The 22,564-nt window shown below is 35.2% G+C and overlaps 3 protein-coding genes across 5 annotated transcripts in view; 2 read left to right on the forward strand and 1 right to left on the reverse strand.

The window, feature by feature from the left end:
• Window positions 1–8,210, forward strand: part of LOC123676107 (b(0,+)-type amino acid transporter 1) — a 32,036-nt gene extending 23,826 nt beyond the window's left edge. For both annotated transcript variants that reach the window (XM_045611806.1, XM_045611808.1), the window contains exons 4-10: window positions 4,393–4,635; window positions 5,353–5,478; window positions 5,533–5,677; window positions 5,840–6,164; window positions 6,220–6,369; window positions 6,483–6,651; window positions 6,831–8,210. In XM_045611806.1, the coding sequence (XP_045467762.1) occupies window positions 4,393–4,635; window positions 5,353–5,478; window positions 5,533–5,677; window positions 5,840–6,164; window positions 6,220–6,369; window positions 6,483–6,651; window positions 6,831–6,895 (1,223 nt within the window). In that variant the 3' untranslated portion in view covers window positions 6,896–8,210. The remainder of the gene's footprint in view (window positions 1–4,392; window positions 4,636–5,352; window positions 5,479–5,532; window positions 5,678–5,839; window positions 6,165–6,219; window positions 6,370–6,482; window positions 6,652–6,830) is intronic.
• A 165-nt stretch (window positions 8,211–8,375) lies between these two features.
• LOC123676108 (leucine-rich melanocyte differentiation-associated protein-like) lies at window positions 8,376–12,555 on the forward strand. Of its 2 annotated transcripts, none has more exons than XM_045611810.1 (5): window positions 8,376–8,706; window positions 11,223–11,450; window positions 11,870–12,009; window positions 12,075–12,286; window positions 12,406–12,555. In XM_045611810.1, the coding sequence occupies exons 1-5, from the start codon at window positions 8,632–8,634 to the stop codon at window positions 12,483–12,485; spliced, it is 735 nt and encodes a 244-aa protein (XP_045467766.1). In that variant the 5' UTR covers window positions 8,376–8,631; the 3' UTR covers window positions 12,486–12,555. The 2 variants fall into 2 exon arrangements, with proteins under 2 accessions (XP_045467766.1, XP_045467765.1); XM_045611809.1 differs by lacking the exon at window positions 8,376–8,706 and adding an exon at window positions 10,063–10,471.
• A 1,418-nt stretch (window positions 12,556–13,973) lies between these two features.
• Window positions 13,974–22,542, reverse strand: LOC123676109 (regulator of nonsense transcripts 1 homolog). Its single transcript, XM_045611811.1, has 13 exons — window positions 22,131–22,542; window positions 21,842–22,069; window positions 21,604–21,783; window positions 21,339–21,551; window positions 20,473–20,864; window positions 19,588–19,942; window positions 17,862–18,161; window positions 17,590–17,798; window positions 17,305–17,508; window positions 17,019–17,227; window positions 15,413–15,918; window positions 14,947–15,207; window positions 13,974–14,651 (listed from the first exon to the last, which is right to left on the reverse strand). Exons 1-13 carry the CDS (start codon window positions 22,314–22,316, stop codon window positions 14,601–14,603), a joined length of 3,294 nt encoding a protein of 1,097 aa, XP_045467767.1. The 5' UTR covers window positions 22,317–22,542; the 3' UTR covers window positions 13,974–14,600.
• Window positions 22,543–22,564: the final 22 nt, after the last annotated feature.

Raw genomic sequence — 22,564 nt, forward strand, 5'->3', positions numbered from 1 at the left:
GAAACAGTCGGATGAATTTTCCAAGAACCACACTCCAATAAAGCTGGATTGCGGGATATTCATCTTGCCCAGCATCTCTAAAACGTCAGATTATATCGACGAGATGAGATGAAGTTATTGTCAGTAGCGTCGTCAACGAGCAAAAACAAATTCACACTTGGGAAAGCTCTTTCTGCTTGGATAAAACCATGGTGTATTTGCCTTTGGTTATAACGGGTGTTTTTTTTTCGAGGTATATAACTTTAAGTTGGCATTACTGTTCAAGATGGTGACCGATTTAACAGCTGTCAAGTGATTTATTCTCAGTTTCGTTTGGCAATTCATCATGAATAGACTCACGCCTGAACAATGCTTGCAAATAATGCAATTTTATTTCGAAAATAATGGTTCTGTGCGGAATACGTATTGCGCACTACGTCCATTTTATTTTGTTTAGCGATGAAGCGCACTTCTGGTTGAATGGCTACGTCAACAAACAAAACTGCCGCATTTGGAGTGAAGCTTATCCTCAAGTGTATGTCAAAACACCGTTACATCCAAAAAAACTGACTTTTGGTGCGCTTTATGGGCTGGTGGAATCATTGGTCCGTACTTCTTCAAAAACGATGATGGCCAGAACGTTAAAGTCAATGGTGATCGGTATAGAGCCATGATTACTAACTTTTTCATTCCTGAATTGAACAACCATAATGTCCAGGAGCTGTGGTTCCAACAAGACGGCGCAACATGTCACACAGCTCGTGCCACAATCGATTTATTGAAAGACACGTTTGGTGACCGCCTAATTTCACGTTTTGGACCTGTGAATTGGCCTCCAAGATCTTGCGATTTAACACCGCTAGATTACTTTCTGTGGAGCTATGTAAAGTCATTGGTCTATGCGGATAAGCCACAAACCCTTGACCATTTGGAAGACAACATTTGCCGTGTTATTGCCGATATACGGCCACAAATATTGAAAAAAGTCATCGGTATTTTCCATCGCTGGCCACTACTTTCTCTCATCTTTCGAGCAGCGTACGAATCCCGCGTTGAAAAAACTGGTCATCTTTCGAAGCGATCCACGATTCGATCCAATTTTTTACCTCTTCATAAGACCGGAAGTGCTGGTCAGCCAGGCCGTGTGCGATCGAAACAAGTGTAGTCCGAGGGAGCATCGTCTGGAGAATACGACTGGTGGGATAGGAATTTCCATTTCAACGTTTTCAAGTATGTCTTGACCACTTTTGCAACATGGGGTCGAGCATTGTCATGTTGTAAAATCACTCTCATGTCTCTGGTTGTATTGTGGCCGTTTTTTTTCAAAGCTCGTCTCAAACGCGTCCATTTGTCCTTCAATGTTGGTCTCAAATCCATTAATTGCGTTCGATAACGATTACCTGTGATTGTTTCAGTCGGTTTTAACAACTCGTAATACACTACGCCGAGCTGGTCCCACCAAATACTTAGCATGACCTTGGAACCGTGAATATTCGGTGAAAGAATGGCCGGGATATCCCCATGATTTTCTGATTTTCTATTGAACACAAATGACATAAGAAATGTGTGATAAATGTCTTTGTGTCACCTCACGTAGTTCTATGTTTTCATGACATGTCAGTTTACAGGTTAACAAATATGAACAAGCCTGCAAAAGCTCTTTACTTAAGTTATTTTTCAAATATCAAATGAAACATAAATTCATACGAAACATACGAAATTGAATATAAAAACTCACCTTCAATAAAAAAATAAATATTCCTGGTACAATAAAAACCCTACGAATCCTATTTGTTACATGATCGCCCTGAAGAATTTCCATTTAGCTGACGAAATGTTATCACGATTGAGAATATTCCCTTCTAATATCTATGTTCCCCCTGTTTTCATTCATAAAATCACTGGAAAATGTGCTCCGACTGAAAATATTCACGAAGAATATAAAGGTCGGTATCCCATGTATGGAAATTAGACGTAACAGCTACATTTCCATTTTTCATTCAATTTGCGAATACATTTTTCGTACAATGTTACCCCCAAGCTGACTTAATGGAGCGAATGATACGTATAAAAAATGGCGAATGGAATTGAAACACAGGGAGAAAAGAACGTAATGGAATATTGTGAATTTAGCTTGAATTATTCAGGGAAATATCTATTGAGTAGCTGAATATTTTTAAATGATAATTATATCAGGCAGTAATTGTATATTTAGCTGAAAAACAAAGATAAAGTTCATTGAAAATAGTGGATAATGTTCTATCGATTATAATATTTTTATTCATAATTTTGATTCAAATAATATCAACAATTTTTCAGATTTTCTTTTTTCAACGGCATAGTTAAGCGTTATACGTATTCATAAGTTATACCATATACTATGGTTATACTGTGCAATGAAAGCAGTATCGACTCGTAAATGTTTTCATGGTTTAGCCACATAATGTTTAAGATTTTCCAAATCATGATGTACTACATCCTCTAACCTGTTTCAGGTTTATGCTCCACTCACATCCATGAAAACTAATGTTATAACAAATTATTTCCTTACTTACCTCATGAAATATATGGTTGAACAATAAAATGTGTCGGTAAAATGGAGTTTATCACAATGAGAGACATTATGTTAGATTATAGGATGTAAAACGAATATATCCGATTATGTATGGTCTTGTAAACGAAGAAAAATACGTTGTTAAAGTTAAACTGACAATTATTGGCATCAATCTTATTGTATTTTATCGAAACAACGTAGATATTGATGAGATCGAATATTTATCAGCATTGTATTCCCGTACTCCATTAACAGAAGGTTTTCTTACATTTTTATCAGAAAATATGCTTTGTATTGATGATAATATTTCGGAGAAAAGTATTGAAAACTTCAAGATTGTCAGTGCTGATGGTAGTGAAAGTTTAAATCTTCGCTGTCTTCCATTTTCACTGATTGAAAAGCAGTTTCACAAAGGATTTGGCTCCTTTATCGTGACTATTGTTGATGAGACTGCTTTGTAACATTCACACAGAGAACCTTCTTGGCGCGACATGGTTTGTCGTATTATGCGATTATTACTGGAAGAAAAAAAATTGTCTTGGTGGACTAAATCGAAACAACAGATTATGCAGCCTTCTAAAGGGTGTTTTTTTTAGAGCTATAGAACTTTAAATTGCAGTAAAACAACGATGGATTATTCGATTGACATGAATTTTATTTATCTGCAAGATAATCTTTCTGGCATATGACCGCCACGGCTGGCTCGGATGTAGTCCAATCTGGACATCCAATTTTCGATGACTTTTTCTAACATTTGTGGCCGTATATCGGCAATAACACGGCAAATGTTGTCTTCCAAATGGTCAAGGGTTTGTGGCTTATCCGCATAGACCAACAACTTTACATAGCCCCACAGAAAGTAGTCTAGCGGTGTTAAATCACAAGATCTTGGAGGCCAATTCACAGGTCCAAAACGTGAAATTAGGCGGTCATCAAACGTGTCTTTCAATAAATCGATTGTGGCACGAGCTGTGTGACATGTTGCGCCGTCTTGTTGGAACCACAGCTCCTGGACATCATGGTTGTTCAATTCAGGAATGAAAAAGTTTGTAATCATGGCTCTATACCGATCACCATTGACTGTAACGTTCTGGCCATCATCGTTTTTGAAGAAGTACGGACCAATGATTCCACCAGCACATCAAGCGCACCAGTCAGTTTTTCTGGATGTAACGGTGTTTCGACATACACTTGAGGATTAGCTTCACTCCAAATGTGGCAGTTTTGTTTGTTGACGTAGCCATTCAACCAGAAGTGCGCTTCATCGCTAAATAAAATAAAATGGACGTAGTGCGCGATACGTATTCCGCACAGAACCATTATTTTCGAAATAAAATTGCACTATTTGCAAGCGTTGTTCAGGCGTGAGTCTATCTATGATGAATTGCCAAACCAAACTAAGAATAAATCACTTGACAGCTGTTGAATCGGTCGCCATCTTGAACAGTAATGCCAACATAAAGTCGAAAAAAACACCCGTTAGTATGTCATCGAATCAGCACCTTTTCAGTCTTCGGATTTTCGGCACTAACTACTTCAAACAGTGGCAACACCTGCTTTCAAAAACAGGGGTGGCCAAGGGGGGCTAAGTTTTGGGGAGGGGGGTCAAAGTAAAGCGAAATTATGGTTCTACTAATTTTTAATTATTCATAGTCAAATTTTAGGCAGGGGCCAGCAGAATTTCAGGGGGGGGCGGTGTTCCCTGGACCCCCCCTAGCATCGCCACTGATTTTGAATTTTTTTACCTCTCACACTAATAGTAGTGTATCTTTATATATAATTTTTATACATGAAATATATCCCAAGATCTTTGCAAAGCATCAAACTACTATATTTTAAAAAATTTTCAAATATTTCAGGTGCCCTTGCCTACGCGGAACTGGGAACCATGAACACCTCCTCCGGAGCAGAATACGCCTATTTTATGGACGCGTTTGGTGCGCCACCGGCATTCCTCTTCTCCTGGGCCAGTACCCTGGTGCTGAAGCCTTCCCAGATGGCAATCATCGCTCTGAGCTTCGGAAAATACGCAGTGGAGGCGTTTGTTATCGAGTGTGAACCCCCTGAGATTGTTGTGAAGATGGTAGCCCTGCTGGCCATGGGTTAGTTGATGAGCGACCTCTTTTGGTCTGATCATTACTCAGTGATTCACTGGATTTTTCAGTTATCATTGTTTGAAATATATTCGAAGTGACATTAAAATAAGAACACCCAGTATTGAAGAGTATTTCGATGTTCACAATTCAAGCGTAATTCTTTTTTTGATACCTCCACTAATAATGAATTCATTACAAATAATTTCTATGAATATATGGTTCTTTCTCATAAAAAATTTAGTAATCAATAGTTACCTCCTTTCTGTAGCAGTAGTTGGTGCCACACCAAGAACTCTGCCTTTGGCTTTTGGCTCTTAGAAACCGCTTCACTTCAATCAATTGCAGACCAAGGACTTGAATAAGGGATTCTCAATGAGAATTTTTTTGTCGAATCAGAAGCATTGAATTCACTTTATACTGTCGTCACTTTATCCTACCTCAAACTTCTAGTCACTGGAATTATCAACTGGATAAAGGTTTAACTGGACCTTAAATAGAATATCATTGATGAATCTAGATTCTATTTAAGCATGCTTGATCTTACTGTTCGATTCTTCTGAAATTTTGATCATCTACAAACCTAACTCTATATGTTCACAAAAATTGTTTTATTGAATTCATTATCAATAGTTTTTTTTATGTACGTTAGTCTATCACTAAGTGTTCTTGTTTTAATGTCGGCCTAATTATTATGTCACTAATACGATTACAATTATTTTCCAGTTGTCATCTTGTATATAAACTGTTATAGTGTTAATCTTGCCACCAGTGTGCAAAATATTTTTACAGCTGCAAAGTTAGTTGCAGTTGCTGTTGTGATTTTGGGAGGAGTGTATAAGATAGTTGAAGGTAAGATTGAAAAAATTCTTGAAACTTCATATGCTCCATTTTTTGGATTTCCAGGCAATACTCAACACTTACAAGTACCTTTTAAGGGAACTAAATATTCATTTGGCAATATAGCAACCGCATTTTATACAGGACTTTGGGCTTATGATGGTTGGAATAATCTCAATTATGTGACAGAAGAAATAAAGAATCCTTCAAGGTAAGCTGTAGGAACTAGAAGCCATAATACATAAGGAGTACCCCAAGGTCCATCTCAGGTTCAAAATTATTCTCGCAACATGTAATTGGACATTGTTTGTGCTAGGAAAAACGAATATCTAATTTTTAAAGTACTTTCTTCAACTCGCTTCTTATTTTATAGGAATCTCCCCCGCAGTATTGTAATAGGAATCCCGTTAGTAACAGTTTGTTATGCCCTCATCAATGTTTCTTATCTGACTGTCATGTCACCTTTGGAAATGATGACAAGCGAAGCTGTGGCTGTTACTTTTGGTAACAGAGTTCTTGGAGCGATGTCCTGGTTGATGCCTCTGTCCGTCACCATATCTACATTCGGTGCAGCTAACGGAACCCTTTTTGCTGCTGGAAGGCTATGCTTCGCGGCTAGCAGGGAAGGCCATCTCATGGATATTTTGTCCTACGTGCATATCAAAAGATATACTCCTGTTCCAGGTCTTATTTTTCAGGTGGGGTTAGATGTTGATAGGTTTTTTCCCCTTATTTAAATTTGGATATTTTCAGACATTGATAGCTGGGGCTATGGTCATGTATGGTACCATTGATTCTCTAATCGATTTCTTCAGTTTTACCGCCTGGATATTTTACGGGGGATGCATGGCAGCACTGATTCTGATGCGGTATACCAAGCCAAACTACCCTAGACCCTATAAGGTAAGCACTGATTCCACTCTGGAGAAAATCTGCTTGGTAGATTTTTCTAGATTTATCGTAGATATAACTTCAAATTGGGTCTTCTAGAGCTATCAACATTTGTGTCATTTCAGGTACCACTTATCATTCCATCTTTTGTACTTGTGATCTCTATATACCTGATAATAGCACCTATAATTGACAACCCCACAATTGAGTACCTGTACGCAGCTTTATTCATACTAGGAGGCATGGTATTTTATGTTCCTTTCGTCCACTACCAAGTCAAAACTCCATTCATGGGTAAGATCGAAGTCCAAAGACTGAGCCTTGCGGTATACCATGTTCATGTTTAATATAGCAGATTTTCAATTGGAAGTACAATGTGCATTTTTCATTAGGTCCTGATTTTAGGGACTTAATTTTTCAGGGTATCAACACAAATGACATGGAAACTGATAACTTTCTAACTTGATTTCCAGATGGCGTGACAGTATTCCTGCAGATGGTTTTCGAAGTTGCACCAACTTCAACTATTCTGGAGTAAAACTTATACTTGAACAGTGTAATTGTCATTGGTTATTTTAATCTCAACACAGAGAAAACTGAAGATAGTCGAATTCATATCCATTTGTTGTCAATTAGAGAGACAGAATATGGACTTTATCGATGTTGAGAATTTGGTAGCCACAGTAGAAAGGCTTTAGTCATATTATCATTCCGGATTTTTTAGGTTTTTTACTTTCTTATATTGATTAAAAACGAAAAAGTGTTTTATTTTTTAACAACCTTTATACAAATTGGAACTGATGAGAAGTCAACTGAAATTTGATATTTTAATATGTATTTAATATGTGACTGAAGAAATTGTTGTTGAAAATGCTCATATCAATGGATTTATGAATGTTAAAATTGTCAAAAATTCACTTCATCAGTAAAAACATAACTTATATTTTTGATGAAACAATTCTTCAAATTTTCTTGATATTCATACTGTTATGACTGTTCAGGATAGGAATTCAAATATATTATTTTCAATATTTCGGACGAGTACGAAAAAATTTTAAATGAATAAAACGCTCCAAATTTTAGCAAATGATTTATTATTTCCACATCGAACTAACATTCAAATCTCAAGACTAATTAAAGGTAAGGCTTCTCAGTGAAATATATACATTCAAATATATGTCAACATATTCTTCAAATCACAAGCTCAAATTGTCAATCGGTGTATTAACATATTTTCCTAACAAAATGCCTGCAACCATATAAATAGGACGTAAAAAATTTCCATAGATTTTTAGATACCAATACCCTCAGTATATCAACATATTATTTTAAAACAAAGGGGATATTTTCCCTCCTAATGTCAATCTGGAAGTTGATTTTTGGAAGAGATAAACTAAAATGTTGAAGAAGCAAAATTGAAATATAAAGATATTGTTAAAGTTGAAATGATGGTATATTATATATACCTACCTACTTTTTGTTTTTCGTTTCAAAAATAATGAAATATTTCAATTATTTGTATTTTAATTAATTGTTTTCAATGAACCCTACTACGTGACAAATTAATTCAAACAAAAAAAAAGGTACACTTCTCCTCAGTTGTTGATACTGATGAAGTAGTCAGCTCCAAATCAATTTCATTGAGTAGTTGTTGATCTTTACTCTCCATAAATGATTACTCAATGAATTAAAATAATTGTTGAAGATTCGATATTATTTTTGTTATCAACCAATTTTGATTTGTTGTTGAAAACATAATTTATCGAAACAGTTGTTTTATTTGAGATGAAAAAACTTAAATGTTGTGAAAAATTATAGGTATAGAATATTTTAAAATAAAATGATGATAATGACATGTTTACTTCATCCTGACCCATTGAATATTGTTACTCATCCTTAAAATTGTCCCTTCTGTGGAAAATTGAATTTGAGTCTTAATCCTCTATGCATGATGGAAAATAAATTGCTATAAGATAATCTTCATTCAAACCGCCTTATCTATACCTCATTCTTATCTACGAATAAACTCAAACAGAAAGTCAAAATATCTATTCATTATGTTGCTATAACATAAGATGAAATAAAGTAATCTTATGCTATTAATTAACTCTTTCCTTACCAATATGAAATGAAATTGGTTCAAATCTCGAGACTAGAGAATCGGATTAAAATGACAAGAGATCAATTTCGTCCTTGACTGAATGAAAATCAATAGTGCTTCGTATAGAATTTGAAAAATACAGTGTTTGTTTTTTGTTGTGGTGATATTAAAAAATGGAAGAAACTCCTGCTGATGTGGAATTCGAATTTGACATGTTACCAAGTAGCATTACTTTTTCGAACAACTGGGTAAATATAAAATGCATTTCACTGATTAGGTACCTGAACGAGAAATATTTCTCTATAGGGAATGAAAAAATTACATAGAACATACGAGTAGTTAACTGCTAAATTAGTCAAAAGTCTCATTTTAATATGAAAGTATTGAAAATGTAATTTAATCATACAATGTTGATGCAATGTCAAGGTCACGTATACTTATATTTCAAAATTTCAATCTTATGGGACTAGCGCACTTGTTTTGTTATTGTCAGTCTTTCTGCTTCAAAACATTAACAATTTTGCCGAATATTCGAACGTTTTGCCCAAAAAAGTATCAGATTATTAGATATTTTTGGGCGCTTATTCCTCAAACAAAGCGCTTTATTATTTCTGCTCATTGTCTGTTAATTTTTTACAATTATTACAAAACTGCTGTCAAATTCAATTCTGCCCGTCCGTCTTAAAATGATAACTAGTAAATATGGGTTCGATCGAGTTGAAATTTCCAGATGTAAAACAGTAAATACATTTTTATGCAAAATTTAATCATGACAATTCAAGCAAAATAACGAACAAAAAATAATTATTCGTTGTTTCGATGAAATATTGATTGAATAGGAAGAAGATGTATAAAGTCGTACAAAAATATAGCTTCAGACAATCTCAATGAAGAGTTATACAGGGTTTTCCAATAAGAGGTTTCATTTTGAATAGCCCGCTATCTCGGCAGCTGTCAACTTTGGAGCTGTCATTATTGACATTTGACAAGTAAAACTACGCCATTATTAAAAATGGAACGAAATACGCTTCAACAACGCACAGAAATTGTTAAAATTCACTACAAAAATGGTAAAAATATTGCAGTCACAGTTATTGAAGACATATGTACTGTTGAAAAATTTTTCTTCATCGGTTAGAAAATGATGACTGAATTCATCATTACCATATTTTTTTTATTGAATTTATGTACATTTTTAGTTTAGTGTTCATGCCAAATTCCAGTCTCTCTAGTGAACAAAGCTCTCAAAAGCCTTTGCTCAAAGCTTTTCTCAAATTTTTCATTGAAAGAAAGAAATTTCGTCCTTGTGCCAAAATGAATGAATGTGCGAAACATAATCACTTAATTGGATTTAATTGTCAAAGACCTATCCTTGATGCAGAATTGAAAGGCTTCTTCATGCTGTGTGTAAAGAAGCTCCATCACTTTCAATGAAACAGTAATTGTTCCTGAATTAAAAGGAATAGAAGTGTTTGAAGTTGTATTTGTGTTGATCTCCGGTATTTCTAATTTTTCAAACACAAATTTCTAAATGATTCGCAAAATAGTCAATACCTACTCATCAAAAAAAAAAATTTAACACGTCAAATTAATTGGCTAACAAAATAAGCAAAAAGTGCATTCCTCGCTTCTCCATGATCTTTTCCCCGAGTTCACAACTATGATCAAAGGTGATAAAAGTCACTATTTAACGGACAATAACGCTGATTATACACATAGGTGACAACAAGATACGAATGAACAAGTTGTGAAACACAGCTTAAAAATATACATGGTCGGATAAAAACTGTTATCGAATTAATTAACATACTGAAAAACTCGTTTGATTAAATGTTGGATAATGAGAATAGCTTGAACGCTGAGTTCTACAGTCTCAGTATATCGGTTGAAAGAAAACACCAAGTGAAGTCTTTCAAGGAGGACACTCCGGTTCCAAAGTTTTACACGTCTTTTGTTTACCACCTGGATTACACGATGGAGAGGAATTCTAAAGATGGGGTGAAATATGAAAAGGTATTCGTAGTTTTTATTTTTGAGAATCATTGGCATATCTTATGGCCTGATGCGTAAAAGATATGAATACAGAACAATTTATACTATGTTACATCTAAAAAGTATCGAGAATTCTTCAAGAAACATAAATCTAAGTTTCTTCCAAAATTAGTCAACTAAAAATTCAATCATCAAGAGAATTTCTCGAATATTTTCTGGTCACTCGAAATGAAATGACAAAGTTTGGAACCATTAACAAACCAAATAACAAATTACAGAAACTAGACCGTGTGAATATACATAAATGACACTTATGGCAACACAACGACTGAATGAATTTTTCTTTTGTAAAAAGTATTTTTTAATTCTAAATCATAACTTTATACTTCAACGTGGGGTTCAGATCCATATCTAAATTTCTAATCAAGGCTCATTTTCACTGTGACAGTAACCATCATGATAGTATTGTCGTGATAGTATCTAGGTACTATCTCCGTGAAAATGAGTCTTTACTCACTTCAAGAATATCTCAATATATTACAGAAAATTCTAACATATAAATTCCAAAATTACTTGAAGAAATTTCACCGATTCTGCCAATCTTCGTTCCAAAAATTCATGCTTCTACAAACGTATGTTATTTTTGGTCTTGACCACTATTAGCTGTGAAGAATTTCTAATTTAAGCTTACACACAGACGGACAAACACTGAACCAAAGTTGTTTAGAAATAGAAATCAGAGACCCAAATTTTGAATTTGTTGTCCTTTCAGTTATGCTACAGTGGGCAAAGATGCCAAAAGATTCCAGAAGCCCTAATTAAACTGTATGGTGCCAAAACTCAAAGCCTGGACCTCAGCTATAATGAACTGATATCTTTAAGGGGATTGGAAGGTTTTCCTCTGTTGAAAGAACTCATTTTAGACAACAACGAACTATCAGACTCCCTAGTTTTACCATACCTACCACATTTGAATCTCTTATCGCTCAATAAAAATAAGGTGAGTTCAATTGAACTAGTTGGGGTCAAATATTTCGGAACAAAACCATAATTAATCTTGAATACTTAAAATTAAACGAGCAATTAATTGAATTTAATTTGTTTTTCATTTACTATTTCGTGAAAACAAACTTCTTCAACATTGTATAGATATTCATACATTTTAGAATATTTGAAAGTAACGAATGAATGTTGATTTTTCCGAAAGATTATCACTACAATAACTTACTTTAGTCACTATTATTATCACTACGACTTCATCTAGGTTAACTTCACTAAAAAACACTCTCGGACTTGGCGATTTACAAAAAGGTGAAAACTCTCCCAAATGAAAATTGGAGTAAAGGAGTAGGGAATAAAAATTTTTACGCAAAAAAAGACCTGTGACATAATAATCTTCTACAATTATTTCCTCTGCAGATTTTTGACATTGAATGTCTCATCACAAAAATTCAACATAATCTGCCAAGTCTGAATTACCTTAGTTTACTAGGAAATAAAGCATGTCCCAATGAGTTGGCTGATGCTGAGAATGATGAAGAAGACTACCAAAGATACAGGTGAATTAATAAATTTCTTTGTTTATATACCTAACTCATTGGTTTCTTATGCTGGAAATTTCCAGATATTTTGTACTGTACCATCTGCCAAATCTGAAATTTCTGGATTCGACCAAAGTAAGGGAGAGTGAGAGATGTGAAGCCAAAAGAAGAGGAAAATTCATGAGGGTTATTAGACCTGTACCTACCGAAGAAGATGATGATGAAAGTGATACACCATGGGATAGTAGATTCAGTCCTTTACCTAAGACTATTCGAAGTTTAGGTGACCAACGAGGTAAAAAATTCTGTTGAATGAAATTATTCATCATAATTAGCTCACTAATCACTAATTTTTTAGTGATGTATAATATCAACTGATGGTGTTAAAGTTCTATTAATTTGATTTTTTTTCAGGATCTATGCGGAAATGTAAAAAAGTTTACCATGGCAAACATTCGGAAGGTAATAGGTTCATATCTAACCAGGATCTATAAGACATTTGAATTATCTTTTATTTTGTACTAATTTTTTTAATACTTACCTAAATAAACTTTTTCACTATCATTTAAACCTTGAAAAATTGTCTCCAAAACTGCTATTCTAATGGGTTACTGAAAAATTCCTCCTCCGGATAACATGAATAAAATATTGTACCTATTTCGTGCTATTGAACTCAAACAAAACCAAAACATTCAACAAAATTCCTCTGAATAGAAAATTCTTTTTTCATTACGATTCCTTTATACTTTTAGTTTATCCATGGAAGCTTAATATCTTCTGGTAATATGATGTATTGTAAATTAATGGAAATATTGAATTTGATTTATCTACGCGTGAGTAACAATATTTATGGATTTGAAGTATTGAACATGTAATCCATCCACCGTTGTTATGCCACTGAATTATAGTCAAAATTGTAGGTAATCCCCAACAAACGCAAATTATAACTGTTCATAAAATTTATATCCTTTTCTAGTGCCATAAATAGGTAAGAACTTTAAAATATTATTCTTTATTCACTCTCCCGAAGATGGCGCAATTGGGTCAAAAATCGCGATAACTCGTAATACACTCAGGAGAATGGTGGGTTGTATGAAGTCATATCTATGGTTGCGCCATCTATGAATTATTAGTGAGTTATAAGAATTAATACTCCTACTCATTGATAGATGACGCAATGGTTGCTAAATTTGCGATAACTCATAATACTAATACAAGTAAAAGTATAATGAGTTGTCTACGTTAGCAATGTGCAAATAATTTCCAAGTTCTGACTTCATCCCCATTGAGCTCAAATAATATCTGGACTAACCGTTACTGGAGGGGAAGTCTAATCCAATAAAATTCTGGGGATTTATTTTATATTCCAAGCTTGCTCAGTTCCATCATAAAGAGTTTCCTCTGTGAATTTTGCTTTAGCAGTGCCAGATAAATTGATTGAATTTAGCACATTGATAGGGCAATACATCAAGCAGAGAGTGCCTTTAATGTCTATACTGAACAAATGCTGGTGTCAGTAATATATTAATTTTTTTGATAATAGAATGATATTAATACTGCCAAATATGTACTCCATTCTAAATATTTTTAAAAATCTCACAGGCAATAACATATTTGTCAAATATATCGATATTTTCACTATTACATACATGTTGAATGTCATTGTGTTGAAAGTATGACATATTTTTTATTTCTCAGGAAATGTCACTTTTTAGGTCAATTAGGTAATAGTGTTCTACCTATTCAAAAGTTTATGCAAAATTAAGTAAAAAAATTAGTGTGCAAAAGCTCCTGGCTTCACAACACTATCTCTGCTTTATTAAAATTTTTTTACAAAAAAAAAATAAATGAGTTCTTATTTCTATCAATTTATAAAAAACTTCATATTTGTTCACTTAAATTTCATCAATCTGAAAAATGTAATTTGTTTAAATGAAACAATTATGATACTGATTATTAAGGATAAAAAAAAAACAAAGTACTTCGATTCCATCATAAGCAGAAGAATAAATGTTTATTCATATCATTAGAAAAATTTCCCTTTTTCATACTTGAACCAAAATAAAGAAAAAAAAAATTAAATGAAAAAAAGACGCAGTATACCTACACATAACAATATATTATTTGATCCAGTGAGACCAATAATTTTATCTGTTTCAAATTTGCATACTCAATTTCCTCTCAGAATATCTTCTAAACATAATGACATAATTATCAAAGATATCATCAGTAACCAAATATAAATAATGCAGAAGAAATAATAGATCATCCATAAGAATAAGGTGAAATGAAAATATCGAAAGCAAAATGGCGGCGAGTTAATTAATAGGAAAGGCTAGAGGACCATCCTGGGATGGCCAAAACCTCTTCTCGTTTCATGTTTTATTACTTTTGTTTTGTTAATTGGTGTTTCTAAAAATTCATCTTGCAGTCCACGAGCGGTTTTTTTCGTGATCGTTGGAAGCGAGAATCTCTCTGTTCTCCCTTTTGATCCACGTCATATGTTCGTAAGATGCTTTACTGACAATTTGACAATCAGACCATTCACTTGCTAATTTTCAAGGAACCGCTTCCGCGATCATGGTAGTACACCTCTTTTTTTTACTTGATCAGTAGGGTTGGGAAAACTGAGCGTTTGGCTGGTAAAAAGACCTATCCCCCTGCAAACAAAAACACCAAATTATACAAAAAACAATATAAAAGCGACAATCATCCAACAATTTTTTTTCAAATTGATGAAACAAGTTTTCCAATAGGAATGATACAATTTAAAATGGTCCTAATGGCAACACTGTGAATTATTATTTGACATTTCTTATGTCATTTGTGTTCATTAGGTTATGTCATACACCATAGAACTTAATTCTAGATTATTCTATTATTGTAATGAATAATCTTCTGAATGAAGTAATTCTCAAGACTTAATCAAATATAACAGAGAAGAAAATTACTTACCTGATAGGTAGAATCTTGAGATAACAGTCCATCCATTTGGCTCTGATATTCAATCATGTAAGGATCTTGACTGAGTTCCGCCTGGCTCAGACCTGGCTGTGAGAGGCTGAAGCCAGGCTGGGATAGTCCAGGTTGCGACATGCCTTGGGTCAGCTGCAAGCTCTGGCTGAAGGGTTGAGTCGTCTGGTCTTGACTCAACGTTTTCCCTCCCTTCTGTCTCTGGGGAGGCTTGCGATTTCTAGGATTCTGCTGTTGCCTTGCCTGCAATTAGGATATGTATCATTCGAAAAATACATACGTACAAGACATAACTTGAAGATTTGGCTAGTTCACTCATAAGCCACGTCAAGTAATTTCTTTCCATAAAAAAATGTTTTTGAGTCGAAGCCGGCTTTTAAGTTTGTCTGAACATAACCTAAATAACCCTGATCTCACAAAATCCGATAAAACACAAAAAGGTACATACTTGCAAGGCCTGCTGGTGTTGGTTGTAGAACCTAGGTGGAATGTGTGCCATGTTCATAAACATACCAACGGGCACCGGAAGATTCATATTGGTCTGGCTGCGATCTTGGCTGATATAACTGATGGGATCGTGTGTTCTGCTGAACATATCCAAGGGTACTGCGCCCCTGGGATAGTTGTATTGCCCGTTGATGGCGGTGTTCGTTCTATCGTAGACCGATCCGGGTATGATGGCTTCTCTTGCATCGAACACAGAGGTGGTCATGAAATGGGATCCTGGATTTTCGGAATTGACTAGCTTCTTGGGCTTCGAGAACTGTATCAGCGACTCCTTCAGGTTGGTCAAGGGACCCTCTACTAAAACCTTCTGTTCCTTGAAGAAGGACAGAAGATGGTTCCACAACGGTTGTTTCGAGAGTACCTTGGGGTTTCCCACTATGATGATTCCGTATTTGGCCCTGGTGAGGGCTACGTTGAGTCGGCGAGGGTCATTAAGGAAACCGATTCCTGGAAAGAAGATTAGCTCACTTTATCCAATCACAATTGATTTTAAATTCCATGCAAACGAAAAATTAGGAATAATTAATTTTGTCGAAAACTTAAAGAACAATCCTAAATCAATAAATACCTAGTCTAGGTGGAGACACAGATTAACATAGATATGATAATCTTTGGTAGATCAACTGAACATCTATAGTATATCCAAAGTCACTTGGAGGAAGCTATATATTTCAATTATACAAGGGTTGTCCAAGTTTCGAGAAATTCCTTTGGGGCCAGTGAATTTATTGCCTAACAATACTTTCAAATAAACCCCGGTACTTAGCAGATCAAGGTATCCACTTCAAAGGCACTTCTATGGCCAAGCGTATTTATGGACTAGTTCAAGTGACTTTGGATATACTATACAGTTTACTCTATAACCACAGACTAGTAAACTGTGCTATAACTGTCAACTGTGAATGTTATCATTGGGTAAGGTCCGTATATCGGCTAGAATTTCTGAGCGGTTAGGTTAGGTTAGGTTAGAATTTCTGAGCGGTTAATAGTGGTTTTCAATGTTTCAGGTAACGTGCTTCGTATTTGCGGACCGCTTGACACTCATTGGTCATCTAAATTATTCTTTGACAGAATTTTGGAGGTTATAAATGGTTGATCTCTTTCAATTTGTGAATAACTAATAGTTCTTGATGGCTCTGAAGGGTAGTTGTTTCATAATTAAAATAATAAAGTTTATGAGTTTTAGAAGTCATGGAAAATGTTCATAAACAATAATCTGAAAATTAAAATGACAACTGCCAAGTCGAGTGGGCGTGGTTAAAAGTATGGTTGCACTGGTGACAGATAAGTCACCGAAGTTTGAGGAAATAGTCACTGGTTTTTGAGGAATTTGACATATACGGACCACCAACTCACTAACTTCGTATTTTCTCCATTTGTGATTACTGTCAGAAAGTTAGTTGTGTTGTACTACTATTAAGTGATAAATATACAGTAATATAAAATCTGACTGGACTTCTTTCAAGGATAATCCCAAATTAATTAGACTTGGAATAAATCAAAAAGGATATTTTTCAAAATATTTTTTTTAAAAAAACAAGAATTACCTTGGTGCTCATTGGATCTCACGCAAGACATAATTATTATGTCCTTTTCACGGCCTTGGAAAGCGTCCACACTGGCTATTTCTATTTCCTGATACAATTTACTGTGCAATGAGCCCTGATATTGCATGTATTGCACTAAATACGCTCTCTGGCCTTCATAAGGCGTGATGATACCAATTTGCTCAGGCTTAACTCCTGCCTTCAAAAACCTGGGAAAAAACAAACACATTCAATTCTCCTGCTCGAAATTTGATAGCAAAACACAAAAAATAGAGAAGAATATTACTTGGTGGCAATTTTTTCAACATTCGAAGCTTCGGTCCTATTTAGGTAACTGGTACCTGAACCAGCTATCTCTTCTTGCCCTTGAGTGACATGAAAAAACATGGGTCTCTCAGCAATCGGCCAGGGGAATTCAATTTTCAACTTTCTCTCATTAGCGCACACTCCATTTTGCAAACTGCCTTCGTAGAAGAAATTAGATGGAAACCTGTTAAAAAAAAGTTATTTACATAAATATTTAACGAAAAAATCAAGCGAAGAAGAGAGAATTTCAACTCTGAATAAATACCTTGACAATTCTGGATGCATCCTGTACTGCACCTCCAGACGGAAAGGCCTTATTCCTAACACAACAAGTCGCTCGAATAAACTTTGCGAAAGACCCGCTCTAGCTGCCTTTTTACACATCACCACAGGTCCCAGTTGGCAATGATCACCAACCAAAATCAGTTGCTTCACTCCCAGCACAACAGGTACCATACATTCTGGCTCGGTAGCCTTTAAAAACAGACAAAACGATCAATAAACTTCACGATCGAACCAAACCAAATGAGTACCAACCTGCATGCTCTCGTCTATCAGAATCGAATGAAACTTCAATCTGGTGAGTCTGGGATCACCAGCGCCCACGCATGTGCAGCATATGACGTCGGCAGCTTCCAGGAGTTCCTTCTCCGCCAGTTTCTTTAACATCCTGTATCGTTTCTCGTCGACCGAACTCAACTCGCCGGTCTCGTCTTTCAGTTGTTGCAATTTCTGCTGTTCCGTGTTACCCTCCATTTTTCTGATCTGATTGTGCAGAGCAAGGAAGCTGACAGGGGAATCGATAGCCTCTCTGGATTTTGCGCACAGTCTGACAACCTAGGACAGAGGAAGATTTTTAATCAAATCGACAATTTAAACCCAAATCACAATTTCATACAATACTTCAATAATAGTAATAACAGTGCAAGATGCTAAGATTTTCCACGAATTGCAGTAATGAACCTCAAAGTGACTTTGAGACGCCTACTTTCACGTATAGATGCGCGGACATGACCTGCGAGTAACCTTCTCTCTTTTAGTTTTGAACAGAGTGATTCCTCCCCAAACTAATAAATAATTGATAATACACTTCTGAATTTCCTCTGAGAAAATAAATATACTGTTGCATGGTACTGAGTCGAGAGGTTTTTTTTTAATACATAGTCGCGCTCCAATATTTAACCTTATAGTATCGTCTTTAATAAATTGTAAAATCCTGGATATAAGTTTTGTTTGCCCGAGTAATTACACTTCTCTTGAAAAAAAGAAGTAGTAATGAGTGTTTTTTTTTTCGAGGTATATAACTTTAAGTTGGCATTACTGTTCAAGATGGCGACCGATTTAACAGCTGTCAAGTGATTTAATCCAGTTTGGTTTGGCAATTCATCATGAATAGACTCACGCCTGAACAAAGCTTGCAAATAATGCAATTTTATTTCGAAAATAATGGTTCTGTGCGGAATACGTATCGCGCACTACGTCCATTTTATTTTGTTTAGCGATGAAGCGCACTTCTGGCGCACTGCCGCATTTGGAGTGAAGCTTATCCTCAAGTGTATGTCGAAACAGCGTTACATCCAGAAAAACTGACTGTTTGGTGCGCTTTATGGGCTGGTGGAATCATTGGTCCATACTTCTTCAAAAACAATGATGGCCAGAACGTTACAGTGAATGGTGATCGGTATAGAGCTATGATTACTAACTTTTTCATTCCTGAATTGAACAACCATGGTGTGAGAGCTGTGGTTCCAACAAGACAGCGCAACATGTCACACAGCTCGTGCCACAATCGATTTATTGAAAGACACGTTTGGTGACCGCCTAATTTCACGTTTCGGACCTGTGAATTGGCCTCCAAGATCTTGTGATTTAACACCGCTAGACTACTTTCTGTGGGGCTATGTAAAGTCATTGGTCTATGCGGATAAGCCACAAACCCTTGACCATTTGGAAGACAACATTCGCCGTGTTATTGCCGATATACGACCACAAATGTTGGAAAAAGTCATCGAAAATTGGACGTCCAGATTGGACTACATCCGAGCCAGCCGTGGCGGTCATATTGCAGAAATCATATTTAAAATGTAATGCCACAAGATTATCTTGCGGATAAATAAAATTCATGTCAATCGAATAATCCATCGTTGTTTTATTGCAATTTAAATTCTATAGCTCTAGAAAAAACACCTTTTAGAAGAAGAAAACTGTAGTGTGAGAAAATATTCAACAATAAATTTATGTTCAAATTGATATATTTTCTAACCTTCAAATTCGTCTTATGTATCTTTTCGGTGAGTTGATCAACAGCTGTGTTACTGGGTGCACAGACCAACACTGGTCCTCCGTTCTGCTTTACCAACTGGTAGACAATGGTTGCAGAAGTGACGGTCTTTCCAGTACCTGGAGGACCTTGTATCAGAGACAAGGGGCGCTGCAATGCGTGTTTCACAGCATAGACTTGAGAGCGATTCAGATCAGGAAGATTTGGTGCAGAAAAATGCTTAGGTAAGTGACAACGGAACAAGACATCTTCGACATCGTGACCAAGCAACCTATGGTATATGTAAGCAGATACTGATGAATCGTCCACAGCAAATTTACGTAAGGCTAGCTGCATCCTGAAAATTCATATTTCACTATACAGTTGGACGATATTAGAAAAAAATTTGAAATATTGTCTTGCAAAATAAAATTATGTATTTGAAACGTAGATTTTTATTTCCAAAACCTTTGGGAAAACCAAATTGAAGGGGACCAAATTTATTCAAAAAGCTTCAAATTTGGTTTTTTATTCTTTTCTTATCTGATCAGAAATAGGAGTGAATAAACACTAAGTAACTTCTATATTCTCCAATCAAGACCATTTTTTGGAGAATTTTACTATGTTTGACTATGCTTCGAAAGTAATTTTGATATCTTTAATATAATAACATATTTTAAGGAGAAATATCTTTTTCGCTTAACTTCATTTCGATAGAAAAGTATTTGCAAGCATAAGTTATTATGATCTGTGTTTCTTGAAATTAGTGTCATGTTTTTCATTCTTTTATAGATTTGAGATCCTGAAGAAATTTATTTGTCTGAATGCTAATTTTGGATATAAGATAGTCAATTTGCAGTCCTTTTGAAAAATAAATAAACAACCTACCTGTCAAAACTGGTGCTTTTCCATATGAAATCTACCACAAAGTTGCTGTTGCAATCAGAAGGAACGCCGCTACTGTTCTTAAGCTCAATTCCTATATCTTCCCCGTAATTGTCAGGAACCTTGATGACATGACCTACCCCAGCCCAGGGCTTATGCATCTCCCCAACATACCTCAGTCTCAATTCGTCACCATGCATTAACTTCATATCCCCATCTGTCTTAGCTAAGGTGAAATAGGCGATAGTCTTTTTATTAAGACCAATGTCCCACCTTACTTCAATGTTTTCTTGGGTCTGCGATTCTTTAAGACGCTTGTCATAGTCAGCTTCAAGCTTTACTAACGGACCAAATATATTTTGGTATTGATAACCGTCTTCGTAACGCAATAAGACCTAAGAACAAAAAAATATGTTTCAAAATGTTCAGAAAAAATTGATAAAACAATTAAATAACAGAATATATTAACTGTTTGGAAAAAAAAGAGTATTTCATTAATTTTTAATTAACTGTTCAATTCTACACAATCTAATTACAGAAAGGTTTCCAATTTCTTCTCCTCAAAAATATTATCAGAGGCCTATTATGAATAGGAAATGTCAGATGTCCTAAATGAGATAATTGAAAATATATTACTAATGCCACAACATCAAAGAAGCTCTGCCGAAAATTGAAGGACTATGTACACACTCTACCATGACTTGAAGTAAAAAACATGGGGTTTAACTGTTATCAATGAAAATTTTTTAGTTATATATTTTGTTGAGAATTGTTTTATAATTTATATTACTGTTAATCTTAGACTCTGATACCAGTGGAGAAATCCGCTGGGTCAGAAATAAATCTTTAATTAAAAAAAATATATATACCTGTTGTGGCTCTTCATCAACTCCTGGTTTCTCTAGATCTTGGAAAGTTGCATCAACATTATCCTTCCATAACTCCTCTAGTTTATTTATTTGTTGGGCTGTGATCTGACGAGCCCTAAGTTGTTCCTGTTCTGATGGAACCTTAACAAGCCAAGTTAGGAAACATCTATCAGCAATCAGAGGTTTCCACTGCTCTTGATCCCAATTCATATCCTGAAAGAAAATTATTAAAGCTTGATAAAAACTGTTATTTTAGTTCACTCACTTTCAACGAATTTTGTGCAGCACACGGTTGTCTACACAATAAAACAACAACAGAATCAGCTTTTGCAGGGATGAAGCCCAAAACAAACACATTTCGTACTCCACAGCTATAGCATTCTAGTATTGTTTCCCCCAATGGACCATCCTTGTGTAGAGTAACTTCCTTATGTTTAGCCCTCACCTATCAAGTATTATTATAAAGTATTAAGCCGAATAAAAAAATTTACTATAAATCTTACCAAATGATTGATTATGTGACTTCCAGAGGTATTTCCGCGCCCGTTGCAAAACCACTTTTTACAACAATTGCACATAACAACACAATTAGGTTCATGTATACCACAATACTTGCAAGCATAGTCTGGCAACTCCTTACTATTAAAATATTCTTCATCCTCCTCTTCAAATTGAAGTTCTCCTAACGCATTCGCTGCGCTAGCTATCTTAATTCCAATATCGTTATTCACCTATTGATGATAACAGTTCATATACTTTAAAAATGTGACTTTAACTTAGGTTATCACTGACCTGTAATCCAGCAATTTTAGGTGTCTTCGTCGTGTGTTCAATCTGAGATGCCTGTGTTTGAGATGGAATTGTGAAATCTGTAAATTCACATTCTGAACCTTGGGTATCAGCACCTATCAAATCAGCATCTTCAGTATCTAAAAAAGTGAGTGTTTGTGAACTGGGTCCATACGCGTCAACACTCATCGTGGCTGGTATCGAAAAACGGGGTCTGAGATAGTTCTAACTCGTTATGCAGAAGCAGAGGTACTATTCTCTTTCTCTGAATAATAATTCATTCGATCGAGTTTTGACATAAAGAGATGTATCACTTAAAAATTCAACTTTTAAACGCCATGTTAGTCAGTCATTTGTTTTATATGGCAACTTATTTCAAGACAATTACGCACTCTCCGACATTTTTGGCATAGAGAACTCTTTTAGATCCTTTTTTC

The sequence above is a fragment of the Harmonia axyridis genome, chromosome 3, assembly GCF_914767665.1.
Source record: "Harmonia axyridis chromosome 3, icHarAxyr1.1, whole genome shotgun sequence".
NCBI lineage: Eukaryota > Metazoa > Arthropoda > Insecta > Coleoptera > Coccinellidae > Harmonia > Harmonia axyridis.